This window comes from Sinocyclocheilus anshuiensis, unplaced genomic scaffold (assembly GCF_001515605.1).
Source record: "Sinocyclocheilus anshuiensis isolate Anshui unplaced genomic scaffold, SAMN03320099.WGS_v1.1 scaffold1215, whole genome shotgun sequence".
NCBI lineage: Eukaryota > Metazoa > Chordata > Actinopteri > Cypriniformes > Cyprinidae > Sinocyclocheilus > Sinocyclocheilus anshuiensis.
Genome location: NW_015540933.1, coordinates 926414 through 946204, shown reverse-complemented (window position 1 = coordinate 946204; position 19791 = coordinate 926414). Strand labels below are relative to the sequence as shown.

Genomic DNA, 19791 nt, shown 5'->3' with positions numbered 1-19791 from the left:
CTGACAGAAATTTATTTTAATATCAAATAGAAAAAAAAAACAGTGTGAATATCACTCTCACCATATCAATTATACATACTTTTTTTTTTATTTTTCAGCTGGCCCAGTATTTGGCTGTCTGACAACTTTGTAGGGAGTTGCAGGATTGAAGTCTTGAAATTGAACAGATAAAGAGATATAAAATGAGCAAACACTGTCTCATAAAGTTTAAGGAAAGGGGTAAATAATATTTATGATGAAATCTAGTCCAATCTATTTTACCAAGGTCCACCCACTTAGATATTTCTAGTGTCGCCAGTGAGATTGACTGATCATTTTCAAATGTTACCAATGCACCACACCCCAATCGATAACATGGTAAACATCAGCTGAATATTTATTTATTTTGAATATTTATCTCCATCGACAAATAACATGATGATATGTTATCCATCTGGGCAACGTCCTCTCTCAATCTTTGCATGTTTGCGCAACAGGCCTTCCTTGAGTTTGGAGCAAAAGCCATCGCTGATAGCCCTAATGTATTGATCATTTCAAGACTCCCACAGCCAGTTTAAGTCCGCTACTCCTCTGAGTCTGCTTTGTTCATGTCTTTTGATCTACAGCTGCATGCTCAGTCACGCTAGACACCCTGCCTTTTCTTGATTAATGGACATGGACAATCATTTGTACCAGGGGAGCAGGTTACTTTATTTTCTCAATACTTTCTGGAGAGCTAATTCATAACATAGCTGCATAGCTCCCCAATGAGTAGCAGTTTTGATTTAAAATCTACATCAAGACCTCAATCAAAGGGGTTTATGTAGGAGACAAGTTGCTTGTTACAGTGACAAGAAAGGTCTTGTTTTTTCCTTCACTGACGTCCAATACAGTACAAGTAAGGTATCGGTATATTAACGTACATTTAACATGACTGGATTGTTTTATTGAGCTCACAATGCTTTTGTGTATTTTCCTGGTTATTTAATTTCTTTGAAAATGGTCAATGCTTTTAGATTGTAAGAGTAGGTTTCTAAGAAGCACATTAAGGCAAAGTGTTTTAAATCAGAGCAGATTGTCCAGATTGTGTTCGGAAATTGCTAATGTTACACGTCAACGGACGTACTTTACATTCACATGTTGTCCATTAGGAGGTGGTGTGAACAAGGGGGTGGGTGTGAGAAAATGAAAGGCCAGGGAGTGAGCGAAAGAGAAAGAGAACAAAAGCACAGAATCACATGCAGGGCAGTTTCCATGGATCTAAATGTTCTGAAAAGCTGATTCTTTTTGGAATGGTATCAATATATAATGACATTAATTGGAAAGTTCTGACATTTCATTTTTGCATAGTCTTTTTTCTTTAGGGTGTTAGCTCCATTCCAAAACCTGCTGTGCTGCCTACATACGCAGTATTCTGACTGTCATAAGTGACTGATTTGGAACTCTCAACATAAGCATGCCACAAAAGTGTTCTGCATAGGAGACTCAGCTCACAGATAATTTCAATAGAGTTTGACCTTAGAATGTTGCTAAGCTAATGTGACACTCTAATAAGCATAAAAGTACAGCACACAGAGATATTAAGTACAATAATACATTTTTAATTATGATGAAGTACTTTTATTGACATTTTTCTCTCATCTTATCTGCCATCTTAGTTTTTTTTCCCTACTGAGGAGTCAATGTCAGTCTAAGACTGCATTCTCCATGAAGATACATGCAATACTAATGTTAAGAATTTTTCTAAAACAAAGTAGGCTATCTTAGACAGGGCTGGGCAACTTCGGTAATGGTGGCAGGGCTTAAAAAAAAAAAGAAAAAAAAAAAAGTTGGTTCACTCCGAGCAGAATATTTAGAATATTTAAAAATGTTTGCTGCATGGTTAAAAAATGCTACTCATATAAAATTGTGTTTTGAGAGGAAAAACTTGGAAAATTAACAAGAAGGTAGCTAGTCACACATTATATCCAATACAGACTGAAAAAGTCTAGCAAAACATTTTTTTTTCCTTATAAATTGCATTGTGCGAAAAGTGCTATGTTGTGTGTGTGTGCGAGGCGCTGGCGCGGTCACTGCCTTGTTTTCCCAACTGCTACTCCGTAATTTATGGCCATGCCAATGCCATGGATGGTCATACAGATAGAAGCATGACGTTATTCAAAACTGTAAAGCTGTTGCAAAATAAAGAAAATGACTTTCTGCTGTCTTGGTTTCCTTTCCATGAATTTTGTATCACGTTCACAATGAACTGTAACTCAGCACTTTAGTTTCTTTCATTTTGTTAATCTGTTAATGATTTAAGTGAAATATATTTAGTGTAAAGGCCTTTATATTTATTTTTATGTATATAGATTTATTCTGTTTTCTCCATTCACAGAAGCGCTGCAGGTGCGTGTGACCTTGTTGAATCCATGTTCTATTATACTATCCTGCATTTTTTGCTGGTTTCAAAACACACAACAAGCAGCATATTACTTGCTAGTTATTTTCACTTAATTGTAAGCCTAATGCTTGGAGGTTTGTGATGTATGCTCGGAAAAACTCTAACACCAGGGCATAACCATTGCGACTTACCTATGACGAATTTACAGCTGAGCGCAGGCATTCCACTCGTTAGATGCGTCGTCACATTTGCATAGGCCGTCCTACTTAAATTCTTGATTGGCTGACTGCAAGATTCAAATATTGAATGGAACGATAAAATAAGTTGTCAACCAGTTAATAGCCATTTCAAATTTTCGATTCTGTTAGGAACTATTCAATTTGATTTCGTTTCTGTTTCTGGTTATGTTTCTGTCAAAATTTAATTCGTTTTTGGTTTTTGTTTTTATTCTTTGAACCGGTTCAGAGTCCTGCAGAGTTTAGATCCAACCCTAATCAAGCACACCTGAACAAGCTAATCAGTGTCTTCAAAATCACTAGAAAGCTACAGGCAGGTGTGTTTGATTCGGAGAGTGTCCCACCAGGACCGAAGTTGCCCAGCCCTGATCTTAGGCTTAGCACAAATAAGACGCCTACCGTTTTGAAAACCCTTAGTGTCAGAAGTGTGCCTAAAATTCGTTAAAAGAAACTGCCTCTATATAGGCAGCTAGATTTTGGAACAAAACATTTGCTTAGTTATATACAGGTGCATCTCAATAAATTAGAATGTCGTGGAAAAGTTCATTTATTTCAGTAATTCAACTCAAATTGTGAAACTCGTGTATTAAACTACTTCAGTCTGTGTGCATTGAATTTATTTAGTACACGAGTTTCACAATTTGAGTTGAATTACTGAAATGAACTTTTCCACGACATTCTAATTTGTTGAGATAGTGAATTGGGGGGTTTTTGTTCAATGTGAGCCAAAATCATCACAATTAAAAGAACCAAAGACTTAAACTACTTCAGTCTGTGTGCATTGAATTTATTTAGTACACGAGTTTCACAATTTGAGTTGAATTACTGAAATGAACTTTTCCACGACATTCTAATTTGTTGAGATAGTGAATTGGGGGGTTTTTGTTCAATGTGAGCCAAAATCATCACAATTAAAAGAACCAAAGACTTAAACTACTTCAGTCTGTGTGCATTGAATTTATTTAGTACACGAGTTTCACAATTTGAGTTGAATTACTGAAATGAACTTTTCCACGACATTCTAATTTGTTGAGATAGTGAATTGGGGGGTTTTTGTTCAATGTGAGCCAAAATCATCACAATTAAAAGAACCAAAGACTTAAACTACTTCAGTCTGTGTGCATTGAATTTATTTAGTACACGAGTTTCACAATTTGAGTTGAATTACTGAAATGAACTTTTCCACGACATTCTAATTTGTTGAGATAGTGAATTGGGGGGTTTTTGTTCAATGTGAGCCAAAATCATCACAATTAAAAGAACCAAAGACTTAAACTACTTCAGTCTGTGTGCATTGAATTTATTTAGTACACGAGTTTCACAATTTGAGTTGAATTACTGAAATGAACTTTTCCACGACATTCTAATTTGTTGAGATAGTGAATTGGGGGGTTTTTGTTCAATGTGAGCCAAAATCATCACAATTAAAAGAACCAAAGACTTAAACTACTTCAGTCTGTGTGCATTGAATTTATTTAGTACACGAGTTTCACAATTTGAGTTGAATTACTGAAATGAACTTTTCCACGACATTCTAATTTGTTGAGATGCACCTGTACATAATCCCAAAGGAGGTCACAGATCTCCTAACAGCTAACATAGCAATACATCAACACTGTTTTATCTAATTAGTCCACTAAGTGGACAACAAGTTAACATTTGCCCTGGGTCGGCAAAACCCCCAAGCTAAATATTTGAAAGGTGCTTTTCTTTTACAGTCAAATAACATCATTGATTGCACATCCAATTAATTTTCATTGTGATTTTAATTGCTGTTAGAAGAAGACAGCTCACTATTAAGAGCACTTTGAGACAGAATAAAAAAAATCTCATCCCTCTCACTTCCTTTCCTACATATCAGTACAGTTTCCCATTACTGAGTTGAACATTTTGGTATGTGTAGTGCCTACCACCTTTCTTTTCTTAAAGGGGTCATATGATGCGATTTCAAGTTTTACTGGGTCAGCTGGCCAATCAGAGCAGACTGCGCTTGTCGGAAGGAGGGTCTTTGTAGAAAACGAAGCGTTTGAGAGAGGCGGGGCATAGAGGACCTACAATAATGTACAGTATTTGAAAAATAATGTGTTTTTTGAACATGAAAGCATGTTAACATATTCTGTTACACCAAATACACAAAATAATGATCTTTAAAAAAGCATCATATGACCCCTTTAATATTATAGAGTATGTCTCCCTCCTTTATTGATTTCATCCTTTAGATTAAATGTGCGGTTGCTGATTGCACATAATTTATATACAGTCTCTGAACTCGTAAAACTCCAGATGACTCTAAAATAATAAGCTGATTCGCAATATGTGTAGCTTTTTGTACAGATGGTGAGACTCATAAATTCCTGAAGGAGAGATTTTGATTTATATATATATATATATATACACATATGTTACACTCATCTTTCTTTGTTCGGATTTATACTTATTCTTACTTCAGAAGCCAACCTAAGAGCTGTGGATTACGTAGTATAAATTCAACATAACAGCTTGCTTCTTTCTTTCATACGGCAAAAATTTACATAAGTTCCTTCATACCTGTAATGGGATTTCAAATTGAAGTGCCCACCTGGACGAACCTTGGTAATGAAGACATTTTTATAGTATGTAGCCTAAAGTGACAGACCTGAGAAAAATTGCAATGTGTTCACCTCTGCAAAGTAAATAGATGGGGGTTTTGGCTTAAAGCTGAGGTAATTTGTTTACCACTAGAGAATGGAATTGTAGTGATTGTTTTCAAAAGTTTCCCAAACATTTCCTGTCAGATCCGGTAAAACATGCACCTTTTTTTTGCGCAGTGTGTGGAATGCAAATGCAAACCTCCTTGTAAATGCGGTCCTGTGTATTACATGAAGTGCTTTGCGTCAACCTTCATTAAAATGGACTCTTTGTGACTCATTTGTCATTTAGACATTCAACAAGCGAGATTCTCAGTGAATTGATTACAAAACATATTTAACCTCTCACCCTATTTAGCAAGCTAAAATCTCTGAATGCCTGTTCCTGTCATCACTTTTAGACACATCATGGTAAAAAAAGCCTTCCGTTTTGTAATATCTCCATTTAATATCCACAAAGTCATTTGTACTGCGTCAGCAAGTGGTGTGAAAACGGGCCATTAATATGTCCTGTGACCATAAATAGCAATTTCTGTTTATTCTAATAGACCAAGCTCTTAAAAGAAAAAGAAACTGGAATTAAAGTTGTTTATGCTTACATTCAGCTATGTTTTATTATCACGATTAATGCTTTGATTTAGCTTCCCCCCTTTTTGTGGGCAGAAAATATGAGAATGCCATTATGACGAAGAACGTAATTGATCTTATTTCAGGAGAACCACAAGCCTTTGAACTCTAATAGTCGATGATGCTGGTGTCTCTTAGTAAGACACATTCTCCATCTTTTTGAAGTCTCTCTCTCAGACACGAGCACACACGCAAATGTGCATACTACATTTAAGATGACATCTCCATATAGCTTCATAATGTTGCAGTTTCTGTGTAAGGGAAGGGAGCCTCGGAAAATGAAGGAAGCCATCTGCTTCTCTCAGCTCCAGAGGAAAGAGATGCTGAAGCAACCGTGCAGGGAGCGGCATAACTAAACAAATGAAGTGATTAGGACACGAGCAGAGGACAGAGGACACAAAGCCTATAGCTTCTATTCAGAGAAACACGCCAAAATAAACAGAGAGTATTCCTAGAAAAACACTAACACACTTTGTTACACTACTGGTGACTGACAAGGAGTGAGGGGTGAAAAAAGCGACAAGCCAATAGTAAATGAAGGGCAAAGGTAGAGTCTGCCGTATGATGAGATGAACCCAACAGAACTGAAGCTCCATTTCCTCACAGGCTGCATTCTCTAAAGGTTAACACAGTCTGGGACTTGTGGTAGATACAAGGACGGAAACCATCACTCTTCCATCCGACCCTCAGCTCCACTATGCCTCTTTGCCACACCGATAAAGAACTCCACATAATTGGGAAGTATTGAAGAAAACATAAAACATGCCGAACATGTCTATGACTAGAAAACATAATCATTATTGAATCTTTAGGGTGTAAATGGTAACCACACTGGTCTATCTATGCATCTACAGCATATATTCGAATAGGAAAATAATATAATCAATACAAATATTTGTCAAGACAATATTCCAGTAACATATTTCACAGGTTTTTGAGTCAGTAAGATATTTAGTTTTAGAAAGCAGTAAAACAGTAAAAATAGTAATAACTGTGAAATTAAAATGTCCATGTGTATTTAAAATTGCTCTTTTATGATTGATTGGTGCTCAATAAACATTTCTTATTATCAATGTTATTGATACAAATATTTTTGTGGAAACCACAATATTTTTTTAGGGTTTTTATTTAAATAATAGAATAGTCACTCTCATGTTTATATCAAATTAATGCGTCCTTGCTGAACAAAAGTATAAATTTTCTTCCAAAAAAAAAAAAGTACTCACCCAAAACTTTTGAACTCCAGTGTATATATGTATAGCTACATATTGTACACACACAAACACATTGACACAAGTCCTGTCTTATCAGCGTATAATGTGTCTAGCTAGATTTGGAGGTCATGAGTCTGAAAAAGTCCATTCTTATATAAAAGTCGTTGAATCCTTAAATGTCAGAAGTGGAAAAGAAAGCGGCAACAAACTTCGCCAACAGTAACTGGACGCAGGCTGTCTACGATGCTAGAATAAAATCGGCAGTCTGGGTAATTGGCAGCGCGCAGCAATGCGCATCGTATTAGGATTATTCTCCATGGAAATTTTTTTTCCCCCAAGTTCGCTGCCTCCTGACCATTTACAACTTTATTTCTTTGCTTTTTTATTTCACTGCATTCATTTCTGCTTCACTTTATCAGCAGTGCAACACCTAGTGCAGAGTACGTGAGGAAGAGAAGTGCCTAAGAAAAAAAAAAAAAAGATAAAGAAATCGCAGAGAGAGGATGCAAACTGCCAGAAGCAACCATCAAGAGACTCTGAACCATAGGCCTCCCAGCAGAATACTCTGGAAGACAGCAGGGATGTCATTTCTCTGCCATTCCCCCACCTTTCCTCCATCATTAGTTTAATAACCATCCGATAAGCAGCACAGACTCAAGCCGGCCTCTTTACTTCCCTGATGGTCATAGACCTCAGAAACTGGCTGTGCTATGCCACTCTTCAGCCACTACTGAAACAATGGGGCTTGATGAGTCTGCCTCCATCATTGAGGGTTTCACATTGATCTTGTCCCATTAATATAAGCCGCTTAGGCTGCCCCACAGAGACATTGTGTAAGAGTTCCATGTTTCTCAACTGTTTTAGCATTGCACACACGGACACAATAAGCCCTACACACTCACTGTCCCGCTGGTTATCAAAAAGCTTGTGAATATTAGAAGCACTTTGAAATGAAAGCTTATTCCCACTGACGGTAGATGAGAGCTGTTTGCATGACAAGACGTGTATACTTCCGTGCACATATATTCATGTGTAAAATCTGAGCTATTTACATTTGATCATTTTGCAGATGCTTTTATCCAAAGCGACTAACAAATGAGGAAAAAGCACAAGCAACTGTTCATAAAGGAGTGCAGAACCATTTTAAGAGTGAACCAAAGGAGTATAAAAGCACAGGAACTTAGAGAGGAAAAGGAATAGTTGAAGGAATAGTTTAAAAAGACGTTATTTACTCATCCTCATGACATTAAAAACCTTTATGTTTTTCTTTCTTCAATAGATAACAAAAGAAGACATTTTTGATGCAATTTTGATGCAATTACAAAGGAATTTGGATCGTTGGATTGATCCTTTCAAAGGATCGATTCGCTCTCAAAACATGCAAAGGAGAGGTAGGCTGAAAAGCAACAAAAAATAAAACGAAAGCAAGAGAAAAGAAAGAATAGTTGAACAAACGGTAAAAAAAAAAACTAAGGGTGCTATTTACTCACCCTTGTATCATTGCAAAAATAAAAAAAAATAAAAATAAAAATCTTCAATGGATTGCAAAATAAAATTTTGAATAGTTTATTGGTTTTTGTCCCCATGCAAAAACAAGCAAACAAACAAACAAACAAAAAAAAAAACAAAACAAACATTTAATTTTTTGTTCCTCAAACAAATCTATGTACTTACAGAAGTAAGTCTTGCATATTTGGAATGTTATGATTTTAAGTAAATGATGACAGAATTTTCATTTTTGGTTGAACCATTGCTTTATTCAACACATGGCTGTACTGTAGGTTAGATAGTAAGTGCTTGTGGAGTTGCGTCTTTAGCCTGAAGTTTGTGATGTTTTCAATAGAAAAAAAAATAAAAATAAAAATCTTCAATGGATTGCAAAATAAAATTTTGAATAGTTTATTGGTTTTTGTCCCCATGCAAAAACAAACAAACAAACAAAAAAAATAACAAAACAAACATTTAATTTTTTGTTCCTCAAACAAATCTATGTACTTACAGAAGTAAGTCTTGCATATTTGGAATGTTATGATTTTAAGTAAATGATGACAGAATTTTCATTTTTGGTTGAACCATTGCTTTATTCAACACATGGCTGTACTGTAGGTTAGATAGTAAGTGCTTGTGGAGTTGCGTCTTTAGCCTGACGTTTGTGATGTTTTCAATAGATCACGTGGAGGTTGAAATGTCATTCCACAACAGCGGAACAGAGAGAGTGAAGGTTGCTGTAAGCAAGCTGAAATGAGCTGTAGCCTATTAGCAGCAGGCTGCTCCTCACACACTCATCATGTGAATTGTGATTATAAAAATGTCAATTTCCTATCGGTTGTTCCAATGGGTTACTGAGGCCACACGTACGTTATCTACATGCTCTGCTCTTGAGACACTCTTTAGGATGTATGGGCTAGTCTGGCTCCAAAAGGCCAGTGGCTGGTTACGTAAACAACACTTATCAAAAGGGCATCCAGGTTAAACGTCACCCTGCTGCTGTCTGCCATGATCAGTTTTGAAGGCGAGAAATGCCAAGTCTAACTGTAATGTTGCCTTATTCCCATAGTCTCCCGCTAACAGGCAACAGAGTGACATATTCACGCATGATCGGCCATGCTCGAAACCTTTTGCTTAACATTTTGACATGTGTGTCAACCTGACACTGTCTATCTGAGGCATTGATTGCGGCTGTGAATATATGAATGCTCGGGACGGAGTGTGCGTGGCTGTGAGTGAGTGTATGTGTGCGATATAGACAAAGGTGTCCTTGAGGGCTGATACTCAAGGATGAAACCAAAACAAACCCTGTAATTGATGTAGTTTGGAGAGCAGAGGGTCTTAACGTATGATCTTTCCTTCAAAGTCAAACAATAAGGAGCGCGACAATGCTACCTAGCAACAGACAGAAGAGTGAATTCTCATCTGAAAAGGGAAAACTAGTGTGTGTAGAGTGTGTGCGAATGTGAAAGACAAGCAACAGAAAGAAAATGTAGCGGTCTGACACCTAGCCAGCAATAGAGGTTTTCAATTTTCAACACCTCACCGTGGACAAAACCCTAAATCCAAAATGCTTAGTTTCTTTAACCTCTCTGCCATGCAGAACTGCGACTATCTATTTGCTGAAATGCCCATGGCATTTTTTCTATTTAGCGTTTTTTTCCCCTGAATGCAAGTGGGTGTCACAAGTGTCCTCGACAGGAGAATAATGCTAGCGCAACAGCATTGCCTTTTAGGAGAACAGGAAGTAAGCGATCAGCACTCACTCTGTGATTTTGGAACAACAAAGCTCTTTTGTCCGAACACACATTTTCACTCCGAGGTTGAGGGACGGGGTTAGGGCTATATCTCCATGCCGGCATGGGATGCAGTAACTATATCTAGACATGGAGTTGGTTAAAGTACAGAAGATGGAGAAATGGAAGTGACTGAAAGAGGAGGCAAGAGAAGAGAATGTGGAAAATTAAAACCAAGGTAGTTTTCTCCCTGATTCGTAAGATAAAACAGGCTACAAACATAAAAGTTTATGTACAACTAATGATTAAAAATCAGACAATAAATGCATATTTTTTCTGCTCCTATTAACACACACACGAGTTGGTAATGTAGAGGTTAAAATGCATTTTCTGCACTGCCAAGCACAACACAAGCACATGGCCCAACCAAACTCTGATTGTCTAAGTGCATGGTCTCAACCCTTAGAGCAACAGGGAGCTTTATCACAGTATGCATCTTCTCATCCCTCTGTGTGAGATTGGTCTGCGCTGCAGCTCCTTCACAATTAAATAAACCGGTATATGTGGGTGCACATGTGTAAACTCACACTGACTGCAGTCTGCTATGAAAACCTGGGACGCTGCCTGAAGATTTATATGAAAAGAAAATGGCCTAAATAGACCAATACAGCACCAGACAGACACTCTATAAGGTGATGTAAAAGAGAGGTAATAACAGCCCAAACAGGAGAGGGTCTAAATTTAGTATGTTCGGTGAGATTAACTGCTGCAATCATCCTTCTAGTACTGCTAGACTCTCCGTTTCAACAGACCCAAGACTCAATGTGTGTGTGTGTGTGTGTGTGTGTGTGTGTGTGTGTGTACGTGAGAAGCAGAGAAAAGTGCATTTCTAGAGGCACAAAATGAGGTCCTCCATCACCTTTTCCCAATGACAGTCGGCCCACATACAATACACAGCAGACACAGACATAGTCCATATCTCCTCTCTATACATTTAATATCACTGCAGGATTTATCCTTAAGGCATCATCTCCCAAAAGAGCATTGATTGTAACTAAACTCCTAAAACATCTCGGCCTGATATCAGCAAACCAAAAATATTTACGTCAATGATGAGTATTCTGATGTTAGCCTTGGCCTCTTCACCCATTATTCCTGTTATTATACTATTATAACTGTATAATAATAATAATAATAATAATAATAATTATTATTATTATTATTATTATTATTATTATTATAATAATAATAATAATAATTATTATTATTATTATTATTATTATTATTATTATTATTATAATACTAAATAAAAAATGTGGACAAACATATATTTGTCTAAAATAAATAAATATAAATAATAATATTGACTATTATAGTAGTAGTAGTAGTAGTAGTAGTAGTAATTAAGAAATATTACAATACAATACAATAATTATTACAATTACAATAATTATTATGATGTTGTTAATAAGCAAACAAACAAACAAATAAATATATATATAAAACTTTCAAATAACAATAAATATTAATATTAGTTTCATCATCATTTACTTAATACTTTTCACTGTTGTTGTTATTGTTGTTGTGTTATTAAATAAATAATTAAATACAACAACAACATAATATAAACAAACAAACACAATAAATCAAAAACCTTTCAACAAGTTTGCAAAACTGCTAGACCTCAATTACCAATAGTGCTTCTTTGTATGGTTGAAAATAGAAGCTCTCTTCTGTTCTTCAAGTCTTGTGCCAGTGCTCTCTGACACCTCTCATGCAGAGATCAGCCCATCATATAGCATAGAACAGGATTTTTGTCACTGTTACACATCAAAGCTGAATCTCTACTTTTGTCAAAAGAAAAACAATTTGAGCCAAACTTTTATTTCCAACCCATATCTCATCTGTGGTACAAGTGTCAGGAACCTGCTCCTCTCTCACGCTGACATTGTCAGTCAGCTGAATGAGTTAGATATGCCCAGCACACCAGCCAGTGTTAATATGTGGCTGTATTGAACAGGCCTTGTTTGAGAGGCGGCTGGAGATGAGCTTCGGCCCCTGTGTGGCTCATGTAAAATGGTAGATTCGTCACGGCGGGACAAAGCGGGCTAGTCGAATAGGGATGGCACGACGTGACATGAAAGCACCAAGGGAAGACTGTGTGACAAAGGCTGCTGTTTTTGATGAAGTAGGCTGAAAAATATAATTGTCAATCACTCCGACTGACAGTTGAGGAGCTCTACTAAAGCAATATAACCAGAGCAACATTTCGTCCCTCAGATCTTCCAGGTGTAAGCAATCGTGTGAATATTTGCTGTCTCACTTTACCTTACAGTGTTCACTGTATTCTGTATTTATTTACATAAATAAATACAGAGTAACACTCAAAACTGTGTGCATTCACTGTATAAATATTCACAATGCCCTGGGGCAAATCCTTTTTGCATTTTATCATACAACTCACTGGAATCCTTGATTCTGATTGGCCAATCACATCATTCAGTGTTCCAAATTGTTGTATAATAACCACTAAACTGTCTGTTTATGTATATTCATGTACCTGTTGTCACTGCCAACCAATCTCTTTCAGTGTGCTGGTTTCATGTCTCTCATAACACTCTCTGCTTCCATAATAAAATAATTTCAACTTGAATAAGTATTTCCATCACCTTCCATAATCACAAAATAAACCTCTTCAGTGTGATATAAGACTCATCCACTTCCTGCCCAGTTCTTTATTACCCTGTCAGGGTTTATTCTGACTGTGCATTATGACATATTTAGCCACAAATAAATAGTTATTGCAGGAAAGTTGCTTATAAGTACACATTGCTGTTATTTCTACAGTAAATGGCAAGTTTTTAAAAGGACATTTATGCATCATCTTTTGTATTTGTTGCATCTGCACAAAATCATCGCTAGCAGATTTTCCAGTAAAGATGTGCTCGGCGATATGATACGATGAAAGATTTAAAAGACCAGGTCACATTGAAGAAACTATCAGATTTATTATAGCAATTTTCTGTATTGTTGTTTAAATGAAGGTGCACAGGGTCCTACATTTGCTGATGTCTGCATTAAGTAAGAGTGAGTCAGTGAGTCTGAGAAAGAGAGAGAAGCAAAGCAAAGAATGGAGTACAATGAGAATGGAAGAGCAAAGTGGGACGGGATCAGTAAATTACCTCAAGGGAAATGGTGATAATATTTTCTCTGTGGACTCGACCTCCTATAAATTACACTTTGCATTTAATAAGCCTTTACCACGAACTTGCTACCTTATATGCATTTACCTAATTAATCAGAGATGGCAGTGCGGCGACTAACTTGCTTTACTCTGTATTTTACCGTGGTAAAAAAAAAAACATTCTAATTAGGAGAGATGATCTAGTTTTCTTTAATGAGAATTGATGGATATTCTCCTGCTTCGTGAAACCCTTTCTCTTTTGTTCTACCCTCCTCCTCCACCGTCCCTACGAACCCAACTGCAAATCAGCCACTTCTATAAAAACGGCAAATGAGCCTGTGTGTTTGATTAATGGGCTTAATTTTCATTGGATTTGACTCTGCTACGATAGTCCACTGCACCTCTAAAGCTTTCTGATGATTAGATTTAGACTGTGTCAAAAAGTCAAACAGCTTAGAAACAAGTGTCCCTGAACCCCTCCCTCTACTGCCGTCACCTCCCTGATGCACTCACTAACCATTAACACCAACTTTATTCCCATATTGTACATTCGTGTTAAAAACTTTTGCCTTGGAAGATAAATGTAAAAAAAAATAAAATTATATTTTGCTAACTTCTCACCGATTACACACGTATATTTTGGATTGTGTGACTTTATATGCATATCTACTGGCATTGATGCAGTCTGTACCGTATTGACAGGAAGTGAGCGAGGGAGAAGAGGATGGGATTGGGAAAGGTTCGCGAGCCGGGACTTGAACTTGGGACGCCCGAAGTGCAGTTACGCTATATGTCAGTGTGCTGCCCACGAGGATATTGGCACCGACAAATGTCTCTTTTTGATGTCATGAAGTTGCAATTTTACTCTGCTCAGCGACCAGCAGCGTTTTATCTTATCATTAGTTAAGTCTGCATTTACACAGAGGAGCTGTTTTTGGAACAGCACAAAAGAGCACAAGAACGCTTCACTGGCACATCTAAAAATGAACTCCACTCAGCATAAAAGCCAACATCACTTCAGTCTGGTCCAAGAAACACAGCAGAATTTGGCAGCCTTGTAAAAGTTTAATCGAGTAATCCCATAACCCAGTGGGTCAGTCCTTGTTATCTCTTCACACAAAGATGGCCACTGCATTGTTGAGTAAATGTTGTCTCTAATACTCTTACACAGTGACTTCTGATAGAAATTCTGTTAATATTACATGTGAAGCCAGGCTTTGATGATGTAGGACAAGCTAAAACTAGGGCTTTTCCCAAGAGAAACCCAACGTTGCCTCAAGGGAGACTGCCTTCACTGTTTTCTCTCTTCTGCGCTTTGGAGACAGATGACATTGCTGCCAGGAAATGGTTTTGTTCTCTGCATTGATGTTTTGTTTTTTTTGATTTTTTAAGACTGGTAACACTGCTGTGTACAATTTTTTTTTAGAAATAAATAAAAAAAGAAAGAAAGAAAGAAAGAAATATATATTTATAATTGTCCCTTTTATTTCTAAAGTATTTCAGGATCAAATTTCTGGATCAATCAATCAAACAAACAAACAAACAAACAAACAAACAAACAAACAAACAAACAAACACACAAACAAACAAACAAACAAAAACTAAATAAATAAATAAAGAAATAAAATAAATTCTTAGTAGAGAGAAAAATAAGGTCAGTATTTTTAATAAATTAATATTTGTTTATTTGATTCTATTTCAAATAAATACTGTTGTTTTAAACTGTTTATTCATCAAAAAATCCTGAAAAAAGTATTAGTTTCCAAAAAATATTAAGCCGCACAACTGTTGTGAATATTGACAATAATAAGAAATGCACAACCAAAAAAGCTGTGAACATTTTGAAAGAAAGAAAGAAATACCTTCTAATGCTTTTTAGAAGTAGGAAATATAAATAGTCTGTCTATTTCTATTTCCTATTTCTAAAAAGCTTTAGAAGTCAAGCCAGGAAATTATGACATATTCGCATGTTTTCCGTGAGACGACTCTCAGATATCTTTGCACACTTGAAAGCAACAGCGAATACTATCCCGGCTGATTGCTATTCAGATCCAGACACTGAAGATCCATGTGTGGACGGACATTTAGAATTCAACTCGTGACCTCATGATAATGTTCCATCAGCAGAAGCAGATAGAAGTTTGGAAAAAAATAATTAATGAAATAAAAAGTACCCACTCTAACCTAGTAAGCCCTGCTCGCATCATCAGATCACGTACGCTGCAAGAATAAGGTAGATGCTTCAAAGTTCTCCCTCCAAGGGCCCGACTGGAGACGCAGATATGTGCCAAGAAGCGCAGTGAGCTCTTGTTTAACAGTGCTGTTAGCCACGTGCCCTAATAAGGGTAAATTGTTATTTCATTAGCTCTAATTATTAAAAACCGTAAAGAGCAACGGGGTAGACACACTGTAACTAATTTTCCAAGCGCGCTGTAGGTAATTCTTCAGGAAGATTGTTCAAAGGCTCTCTTGATGTCAGCGCACGAACGGCAGAAAGCGAATCTAAGAAAAATTATTTGCAACGCCTCCTATTGAAATACCTGAAAGCCTTTCCAAATGGCATGGTGACAAAAACTTTCTAATGTGTCCAAGACCTACCGTGGAGAGAAAAAATAGAGAACAAATTGTGAGCGTTATGAGATTATGTAGCTGGCGATGAGGTGGCATAACTGCTATCATGCAGTGTCAGAAATACTATGGAAAGCGGCCAGCAGGAAATGGACCTGTGTGTATGTGTTACAAATAGCGATATTCTGCGTTGTTGTGAATTGTAAATGCAGTACCCACACATACCTACTTCTTACAGCCTGCATGATGCCAGCAACCCAATAAAAAGGGTGGAGATCGCTCTGGTGTTCGCTGCTCTTTGGCAAACCATTAACCTTTTGTTTGGTAGAGAGCAGTGCATTAATTTGTGCTCATGAAATGATTCTAACAATCAATATCAGCCGCAGGAAATACCATGATCGCAATTGGCAGGCAATGTTCACTGTGGCAATCTATAAAACTGACCTACCCAGCTCGACTTTGGAAAAGTCTAATATCAGCATTATATGAAGCAGACTGTGTAATCCCCTCGTTCAGTTTAATTAATCATTTTTAGGTTGTTCTAAATGTGTTTCAAAGGCAGGAAGATCAATGGCATGATTATGACAATGTCACATACGTTCAGGCTACATATGTAAGAAATAATATTTCCAATGGTAGTTGTAAAAGTTGATCTCAGAGGAGAATTCCACTATTGATTAGCAATAATTTTTGATCACTAGACTACAGTGTACAATTAAGCGATAAGTACAAGCGTGCAACGGATTGCTGTTGTGTTGAAAATCAGACTGTGACTTGGCACTAATGGTTATTTTATTTTATTCTATTTTTCCTAAATGCATCATAATTATCTTATGGTGAACAATTTGTCCATTTAGAAAGGGTCCCGGAAACAGATGCATCACTTTAAAATTACTTTTGTTATGTTATAATGAGTGCCTCTTCGCCTTTTTGAAGAACACCGAACAACGTGAAAAGAGCCTAGTCAGAGTAAGAATAATAATAGAATAATGAGGTCTTGTCTTTTTTTGATACTGGAGTGAAGTGTTGAGGTGACGCAGGATATGGAGCCGTAGAGATGTAGGGGGTAGCAGGTGGAGCAGAGAGAGGCGAAGAAATGCACAAAGAGGATCCTGTAGGAGGAAATAGAGATAGCCTTTAATTTGAGACCAATTGCACAGGGGAGATGGAGCATCATGCAGCAGACACTTGAGAATCGTCCATCTGTAAGGTAATAAATTCCATGCGTATTAGCATCCAGTTTCACCCACACTCTATATCTCTCGCACAGGCACACAGATTCGGGACCCTAGGTACAAGCAGTCTCTTTATGGCTATGGGAAAACACTGTGAATGAAGAACTGATTGTTGGGCTTAAAGAGCACACAGGTTCTGCTGTAGATGGGTACAGACTACTTTCATGCTTTCTTTGTGATGCACATAACAAAGCTTACTTTGATTATAGCTAATGTCTAAAGAGAGATGCATGTGCCTCAGAAAGCTGTTTGAATTTGCATACACTGTCATGAAAGGTAAGGTTTGTATCACTGTCCTTCAATTTCCAGCTAATTTCACAATGTAATGTCTAATTAATTATTGTGTTTAGTAGCAGTCCTGAAAAAAAAATGTCATTTTATATTTAAAGACCATTTGTTTTAATTGTTTTTTTATTTAAATTAATTAATTCATACACATTTTGTGTAGAAGTATGACTATTGAATCCACAACTCCTGGATTCCAGCCATGGACAAACATCCACATCTTCAGCTTTCAAAAGCCATTTATTGTTCCTAGAGCTACAAATTCAAAATTGCACTGGAAACCAAAGCGAAACTTTGTGGCATACCTTAAACTGACAAGGTGTATTCAAGAAGAGCAAACATACATTTTACAGAGAAATACTGGTATTTGACAACCATCAAATAACAACTTCTCTCACAAAGCCTGCACAAAGAGTATATTAAACTATTCAAGCATGTACTGTATATAGTTTACATGCTACACTGCCGGTTAGTCTCCATTCATCCCTGACAAGCGCTCATCATCGGGACAATCAGAAGGTACTGTCAAATCGCACACTTAATCAGAGGTGGGTGGATGCTGATGAAAACCCTATAATACAGAACAAAAACTCCCCATTGTTCCCGCACTCTGACATCTGCAGCATTAGATGTCCTCCTCTGTCCTCTCCTCACCTGGCTAACCACCCGCAGGGGAACGGCCAGCTAAGCGGCATTTACAGTGTTTTCAATTGGATATGATAAGCTAATTCCACAGGCCGGCATTCTGATTCCCTCTAATGTTATTTTTCTTTCTTTTTAACATGGCCAGCCTGGCCCCGAGCAGTAAAAGTTGAAATTGGACAGCTTTAGATTGTCCGATTGCCCGAGATATTCAATTACCGGAGATTAACCCGTGCAAACAAGTGCATCTGGCGCCATCTCTGATCTCACTAAAGTCTGTCTAAGGCAAGAGACTACGGACAGAGCAAATGCCATATGGAGAGAAAAAATAATTATAGCAACTTCCTTCTCACTCAGAAAAATTACTTTCTGGGATCATTTGTCCCACAGCAGGTACTTTACTTATTTTAGTGATAAATGTTTCACCTTCGCTCAAACTACTGACATTAGAAGAACTTTTTAAGCCGGGATGGATGGTTTGTGATGTCATGATAGAATGATGCCTCATCTTATGAATATTAATTAAATTATCACTACTGGAATGCCCTGCATACATAAATGAATGAATGAATGAATGAATTAATTAATTAATTAATGAATAACAAACATATCCTAACTCAAATCTTATAGATATATTGATCTGGAGATTGCATTTATGACATTTTCTCTTTTCAGAGCTGTCAATATATAACATTAATAAATTACTATCACTTTACAAACAAAAATATATGGTGCAACATTACTTGAACAGTTGTAATGGCAATAGCACTTACAGTAGAAAAGTTAAATTTCCTTATATTTGTGCATGTTTTTCATCAATTCAATTAAAATGCAAAAACTACCTTTTCACATATTATTAGAAAAAAATAATCAATAAACCTTCCAGTATGCACAGACTATGATACAAAGTTTTTGTAATATTATTTGTTTGTTTTTTTTAAATCTACAACACATTGTTAGTATGCACAGTATTATAAGACCATGCTCTCATTTACTTTCATTTATTTCAACCCTCTATATTAAATGTCTGAAAAACTCAAACATTCATTAGTGTGGATTCCTTATTAAGAAGATTTATTATAGGGAGCAGTATACCAAGAAAGATACATTTACAACTGAAATGGTCCATTGTTTGACAAATGTAGTTGTTGCTGACCAGCTGCAGAATCATCAGAAATATCAGTCAGTCAGCATATGCATAGTTAATTTATCAGCTGTGGATTAGATGAGCCCCATCAATCCTGGTATTGACACTTTAAACACAGCACTGACCTGCTATAATCAAGTCAAGTCAAGTCTGCTTTATTGTCAATTCTTCCACATGTACAGCACATACACACAGAGAATTGAAATTGCGTTACTCTCAGACCCTTGGTGCATACAGATAACACTAACAGTAGAACATAAATACAGATATACAGATTAAGTATAAAATACAACTATACAAATATACAAATAAGGTAAAATGTAAAAAAATATATAAAAAAATATATATAAAGCAGCACACGGCACATGGCAGATAGAGTGCAAACCAGTGAAGTAAACAACAGTGCAGATATAATGATTTGTAGTGCAAAAAGAGCTTAT

At 36.7% G+C, this 19791-nt stretch overlaps 1 protein-coding gene across 1 annotated transcript in view; it reads right to left on the bottom strand.

Moving 5' to 3' along the window:
* LOC107689478 (catenin alpha-2-like) overlaps positions 1–19791 on the bottom strand; it is a 519554-nt gene that overhangs the window by 49947 nt on the left and 449816 nt on the right. Inside the window, exon 10 of the mRNA XM_016487473.1 lies at positions 9240–9312. Within this exon, the coding sequence (XP_016342959.1) occupies positions 9240–9312 (73 nt within the window). The remainder of the gene's footprint in view (positions 1–9239; positions 9313–19791) is intronic.